At 39.3% G+C, this 20,448-nt stretch overlaps 1 protein-coding gene across 4 annotated transcripts in view; it reads right to left on the bottom strand.

Moving 5' to 3' along the window:
• Positions 1–6,871: 6,871 nt before the first annotated feature.
• The window catches only part of pbx1a (pre-B-cell leukemia homeobox 1a), a 50,497-nt gene continuing 36,920 nt past the window's right edge, over positions 6,872–20,448 (bottom strand). Inside the window, exons 3-10 of one of the 4 annotated variants that reach the window (XM_034234539.1) lie at positions 19,279–19,523; positions 18,882–18,932; positions 17,405–17,595; positions 16,964–17,099; positions 15,721–15,880; positions 14,710–14,822; positions 12,568–12,657; positions 6,872–8,839 (exon numbers count right to left, since the gene is read on the bottom strand). In XM_034234539.1, coding sequence (XP_034090430.1) covers positions 8,747–8,839; positions 12,568–12,657; positions 14,710–14,822; positions 15,721–15,880; positions 16,964–17,099; positions 17,405–17,595; positions 18,882–18,932; positions 19,279–19,523 — 1,079 coding nt within the window. In that variant the 3' untranslated portion in view covers positions 6,872–8,746. The remainder of the gene's footprint in view (positions 8,840–12,567; positions 12,658–14,709; positions 14,823–15,720; positions 15,881–16,963; positions 17,100–17,404; positions 17,596–18,881; positions 18,933–19,278; positions 19,524–20,448) is intronic. The other 3 variants (XM_034234542.1, XM_034234541.1, XM_034234543.1) reach the window with 3 other exon arrangements.

Raw genomic sequence — 20,448 nt, 5'->3', positions numbered from 1 at the left:
TGTTTGAATTACAAAATGTACATCAGAAATTGGCTGAAAAGCAAACGCTCAAAGACCAACAGCCCCAGATGATCTTGGGGTTAATAAACCCAAGCAGGTGAAACTGGATCGTTATCCAGGGAGATTGTTTTCAGGAAAGAAGCGCACTTTTGCTGCTGCATGGTACAACAACAGACCGGCTTGAAGATTTGTTAAAAGCAGACGCAGCCTTTTGTTTCCCCTGTAGACACTTTAAAGTAAATACGTCTTCATCTGATGCGGCTTTTACTGTCAAATGTTTTTGCGACTGGAAACACGCATTACAGACTGATAAAGGACTGCTAATGCATGCAGCATCAAAAGAACACATTGCATGTGAGAGTGTGTGGAAAGAGAGACAGATACGCGAGGAAACAAATAAGGAAATTAGAACTTTGGTGCGCACAGATCAGCTGGCACGGAACCGTTATTACGTGTCAGCTGTTTGTTTGTTTGATTGATTGATTGATTGATTGAAATGTTTATTAACAGCTTGTATATTGGGTACAGTACAGTACAGCTCAAAACATACAATTGTTAAGGGGATGCAGACCAGAGAAAGACTTTCGTCTTGTTTACATCAGGGTCCCCCATTTCCAATTAATCATGTCATTTAAGACATATAAGACATATTTGATATACAGATGGCTTATTTACAATTTACATACAGGTGGTTTTTTTACATACAGATTGCTTGTTTACAATTTTCATTTTAGATTTCGTTCTAATACATCCTAACCGGACATTTAAGACATACCAAGTCTACAGATATACAGTTAGTAACAGAGTCTAAAATGCGCGTATATACATAATGGGGGGGGGGGGGGGGGGGGGCTGTCCATTGAACGACAGGTTGAGATTTGTACCATTACCGGGGCCAGTTTTGCAATGCTCTCCCCGAAGGTGCTCTTTAAGAGAGGTTTTGAAGGTAAGTATAGTTTTACTTTCCTTTACAGTTGTGGGAAGAGCGTTCCACCTTGATGTGGCATAATTGCGAAACGTGTATTCCCCCTTTTTTGTGCCAAATCTGGGTTTCACATGATTTGTGGAGCTCCCTCTGGTGTTATGATCATGGTATTCCTTGACCTTTGGGAAGAATGTTGACATGTACATGGGTACCATAGAGGTGTAGTGGATCTTGTAGACCAGGCCCATTGCAAGTAGCTGTACTCTGTCGTCTACTCTAAGCCATCCTAGGTTGTCAAAGTGGGCAGAGGTGAGGTGGGTTCTAGATGAAAGGTCAAGCAGTAGTCTGACCTGTTTATTTTGCGATGTTTGAAGTTTTATTTTTAGCGCCTTGGAGGTGCTATGGTACCATGACGTGCAAGCATAGTCATAGTACCCTTGAATGAGTGCTCCTGCCAGAGTTTTCAGGGTGTTTTTGTTTACCAGAGAGGAGATCCGGTATAGGAATCTAGTTCTTTGATTGACTTTTTTTTTATTACATTGGATGCCATTTTGTCACAGGAGAGGTTTGCCTCAAGAATAGATCCTAGGTATGTAATTTCCTTCTTACTTGTGACAATAATGTCGCCCACTGCAACTGAGAAGTCGTCGGATTTGCTGAGATTATGTTTCGAACCGAAGAGAATGGACTCTGTTTTACCCAGGTGTAATGATAATTTATTATCGGCGAGCCAGGTGCAGATTCTGCCGAGCTCGGAGCTGAGGGTTTTTTCAACCTGCAACCTGTTACTGCCAGAGACCAGCAGGGCTGAGTCGTCCGCGAACAGGAACAAGTTGCAGTCACATGCTGATGACATGTCATTTACATAAATTAGGAACAGTAACGGACCTAATATGCTTCCTTGTGGAACACCACAGCTCACTGGGAGGGGGGGGGGACAGAGTACCGTTTACCTCCACCATCTGTTCTCTCCCCTCCAGGTAGGATTGCATCCAGCTCACCGATAGTTTATCAAAACCAATTGCTTTTAGCTTGTCAATCAGAATGGGGTGATTGACAGTGTCGAAAGCCTTTTGTAGGTCCAGCATCACCATGCCGCAGTACTTGCCCTCGTCCACCTCTTGTTTGATGTGGTCGCTCAAATAAAGAAGGCATGTGTCAGTGGAGTGGGATGTTCTAAAGCCAGATTGAAATTCATAGATTAGTTTCTTTTCCGCGAGGTACTTTTCGACCTGTTCATATACTATTTTTTCCATGACTTTCGAGATGGAGGTAAGTATAGAAACAGGGCGGTAGTTGCCTGGGTCCAATTTGCTGCCCTTTTTGTGCAGGGGGGTTACTCTTGCAATTTTGAAGTCTTTGGGTACTTTTCCCTGTTTTATGGAGAGGTTAATTATGTGAGCTATGACTGGTGAGATGGCGGTTGCTGTGTCTCTGAGGAATTTGGAGGGGATATTGTCGTGGCCAGTGGCCTTGTTAGGTTGGAGGGCGCTCAGTTTAATGAGTACCTCTGCTGTTGTTACCCTTGCTAGACTGAAATCATCTTTGCGTACCCCTAGGTTTTTGTAGTAGGTCATGATGTGATCTACTCCAAAAAGCCCTGAGTGGGAGGGTAATTTATTTACAAGAGTTGTGGCTATGTTTGTGAAAAAAATGTTCAAGTACTTGGCCACATCCAGTTTGTCTGTGATGAGCCTGTTATCTGTCTTTATGTTTATGTTAGAAAATCTCGTTTTGAGTTTTTTACTGCAGCCAAGCTGGTTATTGAGTAATTTCCAAAGTTCACGGGGTTTATTTTTGTTTTCCTCAGTTTTGACATTGATGAAATTCTTTTTGGCAGTTTTGATCATTGAGCTTATGTCATTTCTTAGTCTGTTTCTTTCCATTTTGAGTTCAGTCACGTGGGCCTGGAGTTCACTGCTCGTGCTTTTGGAAAGCATTGACTGACTTTTATGAAACTCAGAGCATTTTTTGTCTCTGGTTTTCATGGCGGTCAGTATGCCGGAGTGCATCCACGGCTCAGCGCGATTTTTTACCCTGGTTGTTCTTAGGGGGGCCAAATCATTGAGTATTGCAGAGAATTTGTTTTTTAAACCAAGCCATGTTTCTTCAACTTGTGTACCACTGAGCTCATCTGACCAGTCCAGGCTCTCCAGTTCTATGTTAAAGGCCTCGCTAGAGTAGTTTTTGAGGTCTCTAGATATGACTGTTTTGTGACAGCTGGCCCTTTGTTTTAGCTTTTTGCGGGTACAGAATATCATATAATGATCACTTAACCCGCATGCTATAACCCCTTTACTGAAGATCCTGGACTTGTCAGAGGTCAGAATGAGATCAATGGTAGTTTGTGTTGTTTCACATACCCGGGTGGGTTGGGTGATTAGCTGGCTGAAGCCGTGCAGATCACAAATCCTACTGAAGGACTTGAAGACGGACGTGTCTTTACGTTGCATATCCGTGTTCCAGTCTCCAATAATAATTGTCTCTACATCCCCCACATCAGCCAAACACCCATCTAATGTATCATAAAAGTCACTCTGTTCCGGTGGTCTATAGATTGTCCCGACTATTACAGATTTAGCATTGTCAAAAAGAATTTCAACCCACACAGATTCAATATTTTCATGATGCAGGTCAGTACGGTTTTTGAAATTGGTGTCTTTATGTATGTACATGCAGACACCACCTCCATTCACATTCCTGTCCCTTCTCACTACAAGATAATCTTCAATTTCAATCTCTGAATCTGTAATGGAATTGTCCAATTTGGTCTCAGAAAAGCATAATATGCTTGCCTTACCGTTCATGAATAGCTGCCTGAGTTCAGCCAGTTTGTGTCTTAGGCTGTTAGTGTTCAGATGAAAAATATGTAGTCCATTTTTGTTGCTTAAATGCACAATGTCGTCAGCTTGCAGATATTTGTCTGTCGTTGATATTATAGCTTTTTTAGCCGTCAACCAACTCCCTCTCAGAGGTGACCACGATTCACTCCACAGCATGTCCGAGTCAGGCAGTGGGCTCTTCCTATCGCTGTTTGAGTATACGCTGCAGTACAAAGATGCAGAGTTGGCCAAAATAATGTTCTAATTTAGCTCGGCTGAGCGAAAGGATGCACCTGCAGTGCATAGGAAAATAAACCATGCCCAAGGCGGGCTAAACAGTTCATCGTCTCCGTCTCTATTTCTCTCCGAGTGCAACGATGAGGAAGCTGCCATCCTTAACCAGTGTGCCTTGCTCGTGATTTACCAGTGTTTGTGCTGCCACGCACACAATGTTTCAAAAGTGGTTTCTATGTTGCCCTTTATTTGTGTATGTATTTGCGATAAGTGTGCGTCTTTACGCACTGCTGTTGGCCTTGCTGTTTGATGTATATTGTGCCGCAGGCTCGCAGCACGTGACGGTTTTGTGTGCCCTCCCAAAAAATCATATGCCCTCCCTTCAGATTTGTTCTGGCGCCGGGTCTGCAGGTAGGCCATCCAGTTACTTTAGCCGGGCCGGCTCAAACGATTGGTCGTGCTTTTTACAGTACCACGGCTTCCACAGATGACGTTATTTTATGGATTTTTTGTCAAAGCACTTAAAATATTCATTGCTATCGGGATGTTAAGAGCATTCCATGGAATATAACAATAAGTGTATCTCGAGCCGGTTTCTCAAACTTATCTACCCCACCTTTAATATATTTAGGCCTACTCAAGTAGCCTACTGTAGGCTACCGCACAATGTTCAGGTAATTGTACTATACTTTGTTATGCTGCTTTATACTTATACTCTACTAAATGAATAATAATGAACTGTACTACATGTATATGATAGCAATAGTTACCTTGCAGATTAATATCACAAAATGTTCTCAACAAATACATTATTATGTATTATTATGGATACACAGATATACCTTAATTGATCACTTGGTGAAATTCCCAAGCTTAATCAGCCTCATTTTGCTCTGCAACATTCAAGTGATGTGCACACATTAATACAGCCACAGTTAAAAATAACAAAGATCACAAAACAAACAACAATGTAAAAGATACAAATAAATAAATATTTTGTATTCTTTTTTCGTTTAGCCGTTGCAAATAGTGATGTCTAAGGATAAATGTAAGGTATTTAATCTGTTGTTAAAGGTTTGAGATTTATTTTCCTCACTTCACCTTCATCTGGTGAGTGTTTTTGAACAGTTGTGTTATCATCGCCATCTTGTGGAGAGTGACCCTCTTGTCTTTTTTCACACCGCTTTTGTTCTAATCAAATCTTTTAGTTGGTAATCTGAATCTGATGCAATAATTCATTTTCTTTATTCATACACCCTCTTGAACATTCTCAAACAATGACTCATTTCATGTGCCTTAACAAGAGAAAATAAAAGACTTGACGGTCTGTAATTAAGGAGCTCCAGATGCCACACCCTGTCTCTGTGCACAATATAATTGGTGTCTGTGAGACAGAGTGTAAATGAGTGAATTTAGGACGAAGCACCCAGGGACTCGTGTGGTCAGTCAGTCCGGCAGCAGCAGCGGGGTCCGGCTGTTGTGTCACTGCACATTAGAGCAGTCTGCTGGGCTCTGTGAGAGGGGGAGACAAGGTGTCTGAGCCTCCCTCCCATGCTCCTCTTCGGCAGCTGTAATTATAAACAGTGGTACAATGACAGCTGGGGAGGCAGATGTCAACACCAACATTAGATTTCAATCAGCCTGCACAGTGTCACCACCCCTAGGGAATGAGGAGGTGTAAAACCTACGCTGCATGACAAAATCCCTTAAAAAAATAACAGAAAAACCTCTGCACATTTTATTATATTTGTATGTTAGAGATGATAATGGAGAAGCCTTGATGTTGTGATCATCATGCTGATGAGCGTCTGAGCGCAGCCAGAGGATGTTTTTGTCAGATTGTTTTTGATGCCCTCTCTGTTGGTGAGAGCAGGCCGGCTCCTTCGCTGCCCTCCAGGCGCAGAGAGCAGTCTGGCTTTGGCATTTCACACTCGCTCAGCAGTCAAGGCCTGTGACCATCCGCAGACTTTACAACCAACTGCTCCCTCATACCCTGGCCCCTGTTGTTGGGCCAATTATGAATATTCAGTTGCTATGAAAGTAATTCTGTCAGACATGCAACTGTCCAGCCAGATAGTGTCAGTGGTATTGTTTGTAGTATTTGAAGGGAGGCTCTCTCAAGGACGTGACCGTCAGATTTTGGATATATGATGACAAAATCTCAGAGTAAGATGACCTAAATGCAATATGTTGGCTCTTTCTTTTCTCTGTTTGTTTGTTTCTTTTTTATTCCTCTGCAAGATTGACCTCCATTGTATTCAAAAAAACTATAGACACATCAATAAACCCCGTTCATGGTTGTAAAATGCAATACAGTATGTAGGCGTATTTTGGTGGTATTTCCTTAAAAACTGCACACACTCAAATAAATTGGTGTGGGGTTGAGTGGTGAAGAAAAGTCAAATAAAAGGTATTGAGGGACAAACCACTACATTTGAGTTAGCTTTTTGGTGGTTTCAAGAATGTTGTCAACATAATAACTTCAACACTATAGGTATACATTGATAATAATAATAATAATACATGGGATTTTTATAGCACTTTTCCTAATGCTCAAAGATGCATGTATTTGTTCTTATAAAATATTAAATGTTCAGAAAACGTGAATTTGAATATATTTGTTTATTGTATTATTGCTGATGTTTCTCCAATGTTTCATAAAAATTGGGTTTGTTTTAGTGTGCAGAGTGTATGTAGACTAATATGTGGATAAGGAGCCATAATAGCAGGCAGGGAACATGTAGAGCCATAAAAGACTTTATGTCTACCAGCAGTCACTAACCTTGGTTGACAGTGACTGTGATTACCGTGTGATGCCTCTGTGTGATGCTGAGAAAAATAAAGAGTCTTTGCTCTCTTGTAAATTCCACAATAAAACAAAATGCTGAAGTATAATCTTGATGTATTACATATCATTTTTAATGTGTCGAAAACTCTTTCCAACAAAGCAAGTCAAGCACAATGAAGCACATAAACACATGATGAAAGTTCATGAGCTAATTCACGAGAGAAGTAAAGAAAAACAAACAAAGTAATAGTCTACATTTAGCATACCATTAAAAAATAACAAAATACAAAAAACAAATAGGCCATAACACAACATAAAAGTGTCTATAAACAAAGTTAGACTGCTCAGAAGACACATTATTTGACATAATGACTTATCCCTTATTTAGTGCTGAATGGGAAACATTTACAATGTTCATAGATGTTTGATACTGAAATAAATCAGTTTAATGGTACTGAGACAAGCATGAATTCAAATATCTACCTTTGTTTTGGTCTCAATTCTAGGGTTACTTAAGCAGTACCAGCAGTCATATATTTACTTGCTTTCTATGTAAATAAACGCCCAGAAGAGGACACCATTCATTAAAACGAGAAACATATTATTATATCGTCATCAGAGCAGGAGAGCAGCAGTTCAGGTACGTCCAGATGTTTTTTTCATGGCATTGATCGGTGGCTCCATGCTGAAGCATTTCTGGACCTGTGCTGTAGATTCAGGAGCAAGGATCCACCGTAAAACTATTAACATAATGACTTCCCTGTTTAAGTGGATTGTGGCTATGTATTGTAAAACAAACTCAGTTACAGACGCTCTTGACAAACTTTCTCTTCCGTAGAAAGTGATATTTCTTCTCGTATTTCTTTCTAAGGGACAGTGTTATTCAATTGGTTGTAGCACCAGAGCTACATGACAGAAGATAGTCATTAGGATGAGAAGAAAAAGACATAATGCTGTATTTATTTGATGAGAGAATATATATTATAACTGACTCCATGATGACACACTTTTCTTGATGGTTTTGTTTTGGTCACATCAGCATTTTGGCATTGTCAAAAACGTCCGTAGTGGCGGTGGTGGAACACAATAGGAAATGTCATAAAGAATTCAAGTAAATCAAAAAAAGTGTTCTCCTTGTCCAGCATGAAGCAAAAATCCTGTTTTTCTCTTTGCATCAGTGAGTCCTGCATTTCTTTGACTGTCACTCTACCAATATGCTGCAGAACCAAAACCAACAGAGTGAAAAATATAGTTTTTAAGGTGATATATATTCTACATCTTAATGAATGATGTCAAGCTTGTCCGATTTGATGACAATTATTTATTTATTGTTTTACAGATAACATACTTCACAGGGTTACCTTAGAGGTAAAATCTCCTGACAGAACTCTGTTTTGACTCTCCGGAGACAGAGGGGAAGATGAACATACTTTTATCAAGCACACATTGTAAACAACTGAGCAATATTTAAGTCTAAATGGCGTACCATAGAATAGGTGAGAGACAACAAAATGTAAGTAAGAAGATGTGCCCCTTGCTTGCAAAGACAAAAGTTTCATTTTTACAAAACAAATAATGGTCACTGACATATTTTTTCTACTTTTTTTTAGTGGCTGAGAGGTAGAATGAAGTATTTTCAGTTAAAACCAATGATTTGATTTATTTACTTTATCATATCATTTCATCATAATGGGTGAAAACATTACAAGTGATAAGTAACTCCAGCCCTCTGAATATAATGTGAAATCTGTACAAATGTCTCCATTGATTGGGGTATTGTTTTGATTTTTATTGTGAAACCTTTTGTTTGTATCCCAAATGTCCAACGTTATAAGCAGAGGAAATATAACTTTTTTCTGGTAAGGATTTCACAGTACCTCTCCAAACTGTGGGGCAGTGAATTCCTTTGTTTAATACTGTGAATAGCAACGTCAGTCCATGTTTTCTTTTGTAGATGAGGTGGAGCGATGGATATATTCAGTTGGAAGTATCCGAATGAACGCTTCCGGGTCCTTCTGTGGGCGAAGTCACTGACGAAGGAGTCGGAGCATCTTGCCAGCCACCATTTGTCTGTGGAGATAAGACAGGAGGTACTTAGCTTCATGGTATCACAGTTTAATACCAGTTTGGCATACAAGTGTCTTTAAGGACAAGGTTGGCACTATCCTATATTTTTCTTTCTGGAAGCAAATCCCATGAACACCTAAACAAACAATGAAGTGATCCCAGTATTGCCTTCGTAGAGCCTGATTCATCTTATTTCTAGAAAACGATTAAAAACATATCAGTCAGTCACAACGCTGGGCTGTACACCATTTTTTCTGACCAATAAAACAGACTGTTGTTTGTTTTAAGTCATCCGACATAAGCTGTTCTTCTGCAGTGAATCCTACTAGAGCACTAAAGCACCAAATGTGTATCAATCCGCTAATGAAAATATTAACTATACCTTTAATTTGAATTCTCTTTTAGTACAAAACAACATTGGCCAGCTGAGCTGTTATTATTTTTTATTAATGCACTATATATATTTATAAATATTTACAGCCTTTTTTTAATAGAATAGTTGGATATTTTGAGGAAAGCACTTTTTACCACTAGTTGCATACTACATGGTATTTCGTTTTTTGTTTAGGCCGTATAATAAACCTGACGGGGGTTGTCAAGAATAAAGGAAATCTGCACAGCAAGCTTTGAAATAGTCCAGTCTTTGTAATTAAAACTCCATGTAACATTTCATCTTTTGTACGGATTTAAAAATGTATATAATGTGGAAATCATGAGTAGCAACCTTTGAAGCTGGTGGTAGTGGTAGGTGGATTTTGTTACCTTTGGAGACCTTAGTATAATTATTTTTTTACCTGTTGCCAGTATTTGTGTTAAGCTAAGCTAATCCTCTCCTTGCTGTGGCTTTATGGAGAGACAGACTATCACATTATTTGTTATGTTCTTTTTTGACGAGATCTTCTGACAATAACAGAAGTATAGAATATCCCCATCCTTATCCTTTATTTAAAATGAATGAAACAGGATATACTGCATCGCTCTGCTCATGCACAGTATGGGAAAACAGCTTCAAATTCAGATAGAAGTAGCTTTGAGTAGGTGTATTTGGTCCTTAAAGTAATACGAATTCAAATTTGAATATGAAAGCTTACTCAATAGCAGTGATTTCTGTCCAACTGCTACTTTACAGTCAGGAAGAAAAACTGACAAACACTGTTTTTAAGAGACTCTTCATTAAAAATATTATAGCGCCACATTTTTCCTGGAAATGGCTGACATAATGTGAGATAAACAGAAGAGATGAAACACAGAATATGCAGACCTTTCATATATCTCAGAATACACCCCTGAGATGGTTGATAAAAGAATAAATTATCACAATGAAAAAATAGCTCTTTAAAGTGGAGCCCTTCTCAAATCGTGATAAAAGGTTGACTCAAGACCATTAAGGACATTAATTGCAATTTCCACGCTATTAGTGGAACTGGGGACATGCTTTGGCAGCCTCTTATTTCCAAACCCTGTTATTTGGCGTAAAGACTGTCTATCACGGCATTCAGAGGCAAGAGGCGAAAAAAAAGAAAGAATGAGGGAAAAAACATTTCCAGTCTTTGAGCGAGGCAACACCCACCAGCAATTTGAGGGGTGTAATTGCCGTCAAGGATAAAGAAGGAGAGGTGAACCACGAGAGTTCAATCAGTAGATCTTGAGAGGAAAAAATATTATCTCGGCTAAATAAATACAAGAAACAACATTTAATTCACTAGCTTTATCATTATAAACTAACTAACACCAATATAATTTTCTTTTTGTCTTTTGTGAGACTGATAAATTATTATTTTCACTTGGGCTGGATGATGTAGCCCTAAATATATTTCGCAATAAACTGAATTAGTTTTATAATGATTAACGCAAATCCGAAAAAAAAACATCATAACACAGCATCATATTTTAATTCCTCATGGATAGTTCTTATTTATTTGTCTTGATTATAATAGTATTGTATAATAGACTACTTTGATTGGTTGAACTTAAGGTTATATGCCATTGTTGAAGCTATTCTTATAAAGGATATTCAATCAAATCAGGCAATTCATTCTTTAATAAACTATTTAGTCCCAGTTTTACCACTATATTTCTGACAATTGACTAATCATTGAAGCTTTACATTTGTAACTACCACCCTTGTTTGGATAACAAGAAAATATGTTAAAAAAATATGTTATATGACGGAACACAAAGTTATTTGTTTGTCCAGATGGTTTGTAAGTATCTTGGGAATAACTTCAGAGCAGTGGTAAGATTTATTTAAAAACCTAATGGCCTTTTTAAAGTTCACATTTATTTTTTTGCAGAATTGGAGGCTAAGCTCTTTGACTTTATACTAATGTACTAATACTCATACTTGGACCAGTCATTTATAAGACTTTTATTTATAGTCAGTATTACAATTGGATTGTCTTTGTTGCCAAGCCCAAAATCCTACTAACTAGATTGGATGTTTTTGTTTTAAGGATTTTGTCTACATTGAACACCTATTTCCAGTTGTGCCAGTTGTATGTTGGCTTGCTGCCTACATGTTCTTATTTTAGCACGGGGGGTGTTGCAGACTTGGCTGTCAGTGCCGCTGTTCCTGTGGATGAATGATTCGACCAATGTGCTTGGACTGTTAGCCCAAAGCCCTGCTCCTCGTATCCCTGTGACTGTCGTATTGATTCTGTTCAGCCCCGCGCAGCCTGTCGCTATGGATCTACATGCGAACACATCGCCTCCAGTGTTGCCATGTCCCGCCCCGCCCGGCCCAACGTGGAGAAAACCGACCCGGCCTTAGACAGGCTAGTTAAATAGTTATTTTAAGAATGAGCAACTTGGAATTTTTTTTGTTAGCTGATCTTGGGAGGTATGATTTGCCCTATGATGCCAATGTTAGAGCAGCGTTGGGAGGGATGATGACACCTGTGTCCTTGTTCCTGTCGACTGCAGGTGTCTTGCTAACGCTAATATCCTGCGACAGACCAGGAGCGTGTCCAGCTCCTCAGCCTGGTAGCTGCCTCATTTCCTGCCACTGAGGGCACGACTGGAGCAGGGGGGGCAACCGGCTGGACCACAGCCCGAACTCTGCTAAGTGGCACCTCATCGCACACGCAGAATTACCCAATATTATACACAGGCATGGGAAGGAACAAAGGATATGGAACTGCATTATATAATTAGGATTACAAAAAAAGCTATACACTGTTTCAGAAATAAGAAAAAAAAAGGATGTAACCTTTAGTACATTTTTGATTCTTTAAAGGGAAGATGTAAAGAAGTAAAAGTGAGCAACATCACAGTAATGGGCACGTTCTGGCTTCCAGCGTGTGCACGTGCCTAAATCCTTATCAAAATGAAGTCTGACTAGTGTACTTAAAGCAATGCTTTGTCAAATATAATCCCCCTCTATAGTTTGCCTACCAGTTTTCTCATAAGGCATGTAAAAACAACGATAGAAGAAGAATAGCTCTTAACTACTACTTTTTCTCTTGCTACTTGCAAGTTTTCAAAAAAGGTTTCTGATAGTTTTTTCTTTTATATTGTCTTTGTTTGCATATTTGTTATTAAGTAATCCAAAAGTAACACAAAGAAACCATGTTACTAAATCCTTGGTTTAGGCAATTCACTACATTTTTTTAACAGGCAATCAGCAATTGTATCGCAATACATTTTGATTATACACATCTTGGATTCATTTCAAAGTGAGACAGCAGAGGAAATGTAGAGGAGGACAGAAGGAGATTGTTTACAGGTCTTACGTTGATGCCCTGTGGACTGTACATCTGGCTGGCAGCGAGGCTGTCACTGTATCCTCCGGTCTGGCTGATAACATGGCGAAGGGTATCCACCTGGAACGGCAGGGACACAGACAAAAGGCCTGGTCAGACAAAAGCTCTGGATAACAAAGACAGCCATGCACAAGGAAAGGTCAGTCTGATAGTGAAAGGGTACAATAAACAGGAAAAGGTTACAAACAACGAATCTGAATGATTTGGCTGCTATTACAAGCTGGATAACAGACGTTGCAAATGGACAAAAAAACAAGAAAAATGACAATGAGTAACTAATTATTCATTTATTTGTATTTGTGTTTTAATAACACATCAAAATCAGACATTACAAATGTAACGGTGAGTCATTCTTCTACGTATAGCTGCACACTACTCACAATATTGTTCACTGTGTAAGCAGACATAGAGGCTTGTTTTCAATGGCACACAAGCAGACTCCATCGTTTTTTTGTGTGGTTGTGTATTGTGTGATATATGTGTATATTTCTAAATGTAGTGTATTGCTTTTAATTGTATGAATTGTTTTTAATATCTACCTGCGAAGGGACTGCAGATGCAAATTACCTGTACCTCTAACTCTGGCCCAACAGTCTGTGTGGACCCTGTTTAAATGATCTATTGAAATAAAATAAATGATCTCATGAATCTACTCATTAAAACATGTTAACCCATTGTTGCTGCCAATACAAATGTGGTGCAACTGAGGTCAGATCTTTCATTTCCATGTCCTTTGCAGATTCACCAATGTAGCCCTTCAGGTTATGCATGAAAACACCCCTGCCTGAGGGATTTCCCAACAAAAAACTCAACAAGCCAATCAAGTGGAAGTTGTACTTCATCTTTTGTCTTGGCTTTCTTTTAATTGTGAAACCCTGAGAGCGAGGCCATTCTTACATGTTCAGACAATAACCCTTTTAAAGGAACATGAGTTTTAATAATTAAAAGGCTAACCCTGAAGACCTCTTTACCTCTTATGAGGCTCGTACCATTTGCATATTCATTAACCGACCTAAAGCGTTTGGAGAGCTGATCTGAATAGAAAAAGGGGGGATTGGAGGGATAGGGAAATGATGCCAAAAGCACCGAAACAAATGAGAATATTACCACGGGTGGTGATTCCCTTAATTTATGGTGAGAGTTGTACGCTGAGAACATTGTGCTGGTCATCACTGTCCACTGGGGGCAAGGTCAGGGGCGCTGCAGTGCACCAGTGGCTATGTGAACTCTTGTCAGGTCTTGATGAGTGTTGCAACCGTTTCCAAAACTGTCCTGCAGTCGTCTACTCATTGTGGGTTGACAATGACTTCTACGTTAATGTAGAGCTTCAGGCTAAGTGTACCTTTGTTGCACTGTGTAGGTCAAGTTTACTGTTGGCATCTGCACTCCAGACCGGACTTTCAGTCACTAAAGCCCCTTTTTCCCACTGGACAAAAAAAAAACCCCACTCACACCTGCCATTTGTTTTCAGTATGAAAGGTCACATTCGGCATTCATTCCAGCGATAAATAATTCTGCAGTAGTCACAGATATTTATCGGCTCCAAGCACCGATCGGCAGTGATAGATACATTGCACCCAGGTGGAGGATCTCATTTTTGTCTCCCTTTTCTAGTGCCATGCTATGAGACACGTTATAGTTATTTGTATAGCAATTAATACAATCAACAGGGATTTGGGCAATTATTATAAGTAATTGTGCAAAAAGTATATTAAGTACAAAAAATACAATTCATATCCTCTCCTTAAAGCCACCAGAGTCCTTGGACAACAACAGTAATGTTACCTCGCTGACCATTATAACACACACTTCATTCAAACAAACATCTCATCAAAAACGTTTTTGTTAGTCTTTCCACAAGATTCAGCAACTATGGTTCAGGAGAGACTGAATAAGTGACAAATATAAAAATAATAATAAAAATATTAACCACCATTTATAATCTACCCTCTTTCCGGTGTTTTAAAGACTTGACACGGCAAAAAAAGAAATTCCTACTCATCTACTAGAAATAGAAAAGGAGTACATTTACTGTTTTCTAGCAGGTTTTCTTATGTTTAAAAACCTACATATTTTTGGTGGAAAAGGGTGTAAGCTTGGAGAGGCGCCTACCTGGGATTGTATGTTGGCCCCAACCTGCCCCCCTTGGTACGAGTCCCCATTGAGGGACTGCACACTCATGAACAAGTCTCCGGAATTTGACATGTTAAAAGAGCCAGCAGAACCTGAGAATACACAGAGGCAGAGAAGAGGGAAAAGAGCAAGAGGGTAGGACAAAGGAAAGAGAAGAGAGAGACAAAGGAAGAAAAGAGTAAGAGAAAAAGGAGTTAAAATGATCATGCTTAAGCAAAAGTGCATTGAGTGGGTTAGTTGGTGGGGGCTGCAGCATCATGAAAAAGGTTTTCTCTACTAACATGCTACAGAATATCACTGAAGCTTAATCTACAAGGAAAAATCAACCAGCAAGATCCATGAGACAGAAAATCATCATAAAACGGTTTAAGTCCAGTTAAAACAAGCCTTATGGATTGTATTGTTGTTAAATGTCCGTGCTGCTAGTGTTTCATTAAGGAAGTCATAATTGATCCGCAGGAAGACCCAAAGATCGTCTTCGTCCCTTTAATGGACCCCAGCTCCCCAGATGTAAAGAGACCATCGCGGTAACTTGATTTCAACACCCGGTCCTAATCCAATTACAGTTGCGAAGTCTCTATATGACAAAAGACTCCGCTTGCCCTCTGAGCAGCTTAATGGCATGCACAGGGTTCAACCGGACAAGAGGGCAGGACAAATTAACGTCCACAAAGACCAAGAGGTCAATAACAGAGACGGAGAGAGAGAGGGAGGGAGAGACGGAGAAACATGAGTGAGAGAGACAGAACGGCAAAGGAAAGGGAGGAAAAAAGATGGAAGAGCGAGAAAGCCTCATTATATTACTGTGTTAGTAAAGAAGGAGAGAGTCCTTCTGTTGGAAAGAAAAAACACCAGAGATCTTGAGTTGGGGATCAGGTGCAAAGAATAAGAACTTTATAGTGCTCTTGTTCATCTATCTGCTAATATTTTCCTATTCTTCGAACTATAAAGTTTATTTGTATTCTAACTCAGTGGTCTGTAGGGGCTCACCTGCTGAATTGGGGGTGGATGGGGAGTTAGCCTGGCTGCCTTGAGCAGACACACTGGTTGCACTGACGGCGGTCCTCGCTGCGTACATGTTGGCCTCCTCTTGGAACTTGCCGATGTTTTTCTTGTACCGGATTCTTTTGTTCCCAAACCAGTTTGATACCTGTAAAAAAAAACAATGACAAAACACAACTGCTGAGTCGTAATGAATTTAAGCTGATATCCATGCACACATCAAGATGACCACAAGGGAAATAAGCACTCAGGCTTTAATGTGTTTCTATTCTCAATGATTTCTAACATGTCCAGTGGTATTTGTTTCTTTTAAATCATTGAATAAATTAAATCCAATTTAGAACCACTGGGCTAGAAAAAAAATCATTTGGAAACTGTTTTGCATTCTATGACCAAGATTACGTGGAACCCTTCTGACTGGACATTTCTCAATTAAATACACCGCCATACAAATAATAATATGAACAGACATTACATATAGATATACATTTTATCCAGCGCATTTAGCAGTGCTCTCAGTATTAAACGTACATGTTTTTTATAATTAGAAAAATACAGTTTGTATCTTTCAATTAAATCCTTAAAAAACATGTCTGTTTTAAAAACACAGATGACAGTAGATTTTGTTCCATTCAATCGCCTACACAATATCATTTGTGTGTTTACTATGAGCTCTAAGAAATCAATCAGCAACAAATTCTTACTGTAATACTTTCAGCACCATAACAGCCCATCCCACATGAGATAACACACCAAGAAGGAACATGCTGAGGGATGTAACAAACCTTTACATATATTTATGTTTTCACTGAATTTGGATTTAAACATTACCAAATGTGGAATCCGAGGGCATACATTCAGTAACATTTTACTTGCAGTGTTGAATATTAATACTCAATAGCTAAACCTGAATTATGCTTCTTGTACCAGTTAGCACAATACACGTGGCGGATTAACGTTGGTTTGGTAAAGCTAGCTCCTTCCAAATACAAACCAAATCACCAACATACACATTTTTCTTTTTTAAAGAGATTAAGATTTAGATCATATTCCTTTCTTCTAAAATAATATAAAATATATGACCATAAATATTGATACAATTACATGTCTTGTATCCCCCAGCTAATAGTTCATTTAGATTTGAGTTTTACTTATTGACCATAGAAACCATAAATCCTGCAAGGCCTCGATTGAGTAGCAATAATAATGTTTATTTTGTACGATTGGTTACCTGTGACATTGTGATGCTGCATTTCTTGGCCAGCTCTTCTTTGGCCTCCTCGCTGGGATAAGGGTTACTGAGGTGGGAGTAAAAGTACTCGTTTAGGATCTCTGTCGCCTGTTTGTTGAAGTTCCTCCTCTTTCGTCTGGCAGAAAGGAAACAGACAGAGCAGAAAGTTATTAAAGATAAACCACTAGATTGATTCATTATTTAAATCAGGATAGTTCAGTTTATTTGAACAATTCTGAAACAAAAAGGAACAAAAAAAAAAAAATGGTTAAACACATTCAGGAAAAAAAAAAAGAGGAGAAATCCAGGGAATCACACAATATAACCACAATCTGACCAGTGGCAACAAAAACACATCAACCTATATTTAAAATAAAAAATAACATTGGAGCACAATGTATGGCTACAAAAACATGTTTTTGTCCACAGACACACACAGACCTGGCGTCGAGGAAGCGTGAGCGCAGGATCATGACGGCCTCGCAGGTGCTCTGTTTCAGCTGCATCTGGATGGAGTTGAACTTGCGGTGGATGATGCTGACCATGCGCTCAATCTCTTTGGGCGAGATGGGTCGTGTGCGAGACTGCTCCCTCAGCAAGTTCATCACATGGGTGGTGAACTCATTGCACGCCTGGATGCACAGACAGACAGGATTCATAAAAAGAAGACCTATCACGGCCGATCAACACTTACAGAATGAACAAAAGGCTGAAATTGGATTCTGGAGAGGCCGCACCTTCACTGGTGGGCCTTGGCCTCGTAGAAGCCCTTTTGACTGTCTATCAGCACCAGCGTTAGCGGGTATATGGATAGTCTAAATTAAAGCAGCAGACAGTGCGATGTTTCGCCCCAAACAAATGTAATGGCGAGTCATACAGTGGAGGCTGCAAGACTCTGAATATTAAAAAGACTTCTCTTCAATGGAAGAGAAAATGTGACAAGTGAAGAGAAATCTAAAATGACAGCAGGCTTTCAGTCCCGTTAACGTTCAAGAGGTTTAAACTGTCTCGCTCTCTTTTTTACTCCATCTTTCAGTCTACCTCATTCTCTCTCTCTGTCTGAATCAGTCACTGGATATGACTGCGTTCAGAGCCAAGGTGTCTGTTGCTTGTCAACACCAGGGTTACGTCAGTCAAAGTGATGCAGAGAGCAGCCGTTCTGCTTGCACACACACGCCAGACACTACTCACTCATACGCGTGCGAGGTGTACATAGCGTGGTGACACAAAAATGCTCAGGTGTGTATTGACTGTGACAGTTAGCGATGACTAGCCTTACTCGGAGAAGATGACAAACCCAGGACGCTTTGACTTCCGAGGAAATGACAAGATGTTACAGTCTTTGGAAAAGAGCTGGTGTGTAACTGATATAATGCTGCTTGCCTGCTGAAGATAACATCTCTGAAAGCTTGTCGTGTCACGAGTTGGCCTGTGAGAGCTGATTTTAAGAGCATTATGCTTGGTTAAAATATTCTGAGGACAATAGCTTACTTATATACCATTTAAACAGACTTATTCCAATTTTAGCTTCATAGATGGAGCTTTTTTCCACATGCACCGGACAGGCAAGGACAACTGAGGATAAGGACTCAGTTGCATGTTTTTTTTAAAAATACAGAAACATAGGAATTGGGGTAAAGCATATACACTAGATATAAAAAGGATAAATGTAAATTCTACATCCCTGCATTCATGCATTTTCTTTTAATTATCATTAAAAAGAAAATGTTTTTCAGCAGTCAGGTAGGTCATTGTTCATCGCCCCTGAAACTGGTGTAAATCTGTGTAATGTACCACCACTACATCCTTTGTCCTCCATAGAGAAGACAGTAAACATGTTTGCAACTTAGTTATGTCAAGACACATATTTTTGTGCATGTCAACAACGTAATAATTTATAAAGATTAAAATCACTGACATTTTTTTTTAAGTTTTGTCCATATCCACCACCAGTCGAGACGATTTCCAACTTTTTCAGTAGTTGCACATTTAAACAGAAAAGAGAAATTTGAAATTACAACACATCCCATAGTCGTCACCTGAGTAGTGGGAAGATTTTGGAGGAGGAGACAATGATAAAACAATTAAATATACTGTTGCTTAAAAAACTAGTATTCAAAAGGTGGAACATTTAAAACAGTGCTTTTTCATTCCTATTATGGGGTTTGAATTAAAGCTTAGCGCAGGATTACTGTGTAACATCCACATTCATTGTGTGCTACATGGGAATACCACATATGCACATTTCCAAATGACAATATTAATTTGTGTTACAGAATAAATAAGAATAATAACAGCTGAGAAATGACCCCCACCTGTTCATATTTCTCCAGCTCTGTGTGGTAGATTTGTCTGATCTGAGACAGCTTGGCTCGGTAGTCGGAGTGTTCTGTTGAGTTGTCTGCTCCGACGCCGCCAGCGGCTGCCGCAGCGGCTGCTGCTGCCGCCGACCCGCCACCTTTCTCCGGCCCGGCCACGCCCTCCGCCAGCAGCATGTTGTCCAGGCGCATCAGCTGAGGATCTGGAGGCTCCTCCTCCTGGCCGCCACGGATACTGAGCACTGTGAAAGACAGGAGAGGATGAGGTGAGAAACTGATACAGCCCTAGTTACATGGATGTTCAAAGTGAGAAGAAAGGTGTAATAATTCTGACTGAGAAAGAGTCTTAACTGCAGCCTACAGAGTGAACTCCTGTTATATGGCCATCGATGTAATAGTTGAAGTCTGTGCCATAAAACCCTGTCGCCTCACAGAAGCCGGCAGCTAGGCAGGACCATAAAACTATAATTTCATCGATTTTGACTATCATTTCATGTAAAAAAATAATTAACACAGCCTTCCACGAGAGTTCATCTTTCATTGCTCTCCTTATGCTCCGGCTATGTGTAGTTTTTGGCTGATGGCTATATTATCTTGTCAGATGCTTTCCAAACAGAAACAACAGTGAGTAAGTAGGTAAGTAAGTAATAACACACGTTAGACTCATGCAAAGACACTTAAACATAAAAATGAAGCTACTGTTAATCATCAAATCCCTCCAGAAGAAGTTACACAAATATCTGAAAAATAATCAAATGTATTGCCAAGTAGCTCTTGAGCAATATGCTTTGGTGTTTTTCTGCATAACATAAACATAGTTAGAGTATTGTTAGGTTCAAGGTTGTGTCTTCATGGTCGAATGTACTTATTGTAAGTCGCTTTGGATAAAAGCGTCAGCTAAATGCAATGTAATGTAATGTAATGTTAGAATAAATTAATAACTAACATTAAGAGTAGAAAGAGAAGAATACAAAATATTATATAAAAGAAAACTAAAAAAAACAGAAGGAAAATATGGACATATACTATTAAAAGTATAGTATGTTACTGAAATATATACAAAATATCTTCCTGAAATGGATTGTAAGAGCAGTAAGGTGAAATTATTGTAGTACTCCCTCAGTATTAAACTGTAACAAACAAATATAATCTTAAGGTCAAAGTGGA

Source organism: Gymnodraco acuticeps, unplaced genomic scaffold (assembly GCF_902827175.1).
Source record: "Gymnodraco acuticeps unplaced genomic scaffold, fGymAcu1.1, whole genome shotgun sequence".
NCBI lineage: Eukaryota > Metazoa > Chordata > Actinopteri > Perciformes > Bathydraconidae > Gymnodraco > Gymnodraco acuticeps.
The sequence above is the reverse complement of the archived record's forward strand: the minus strand, read 5'-3'. Positions and strand labels throughout refer to the sequence as shown.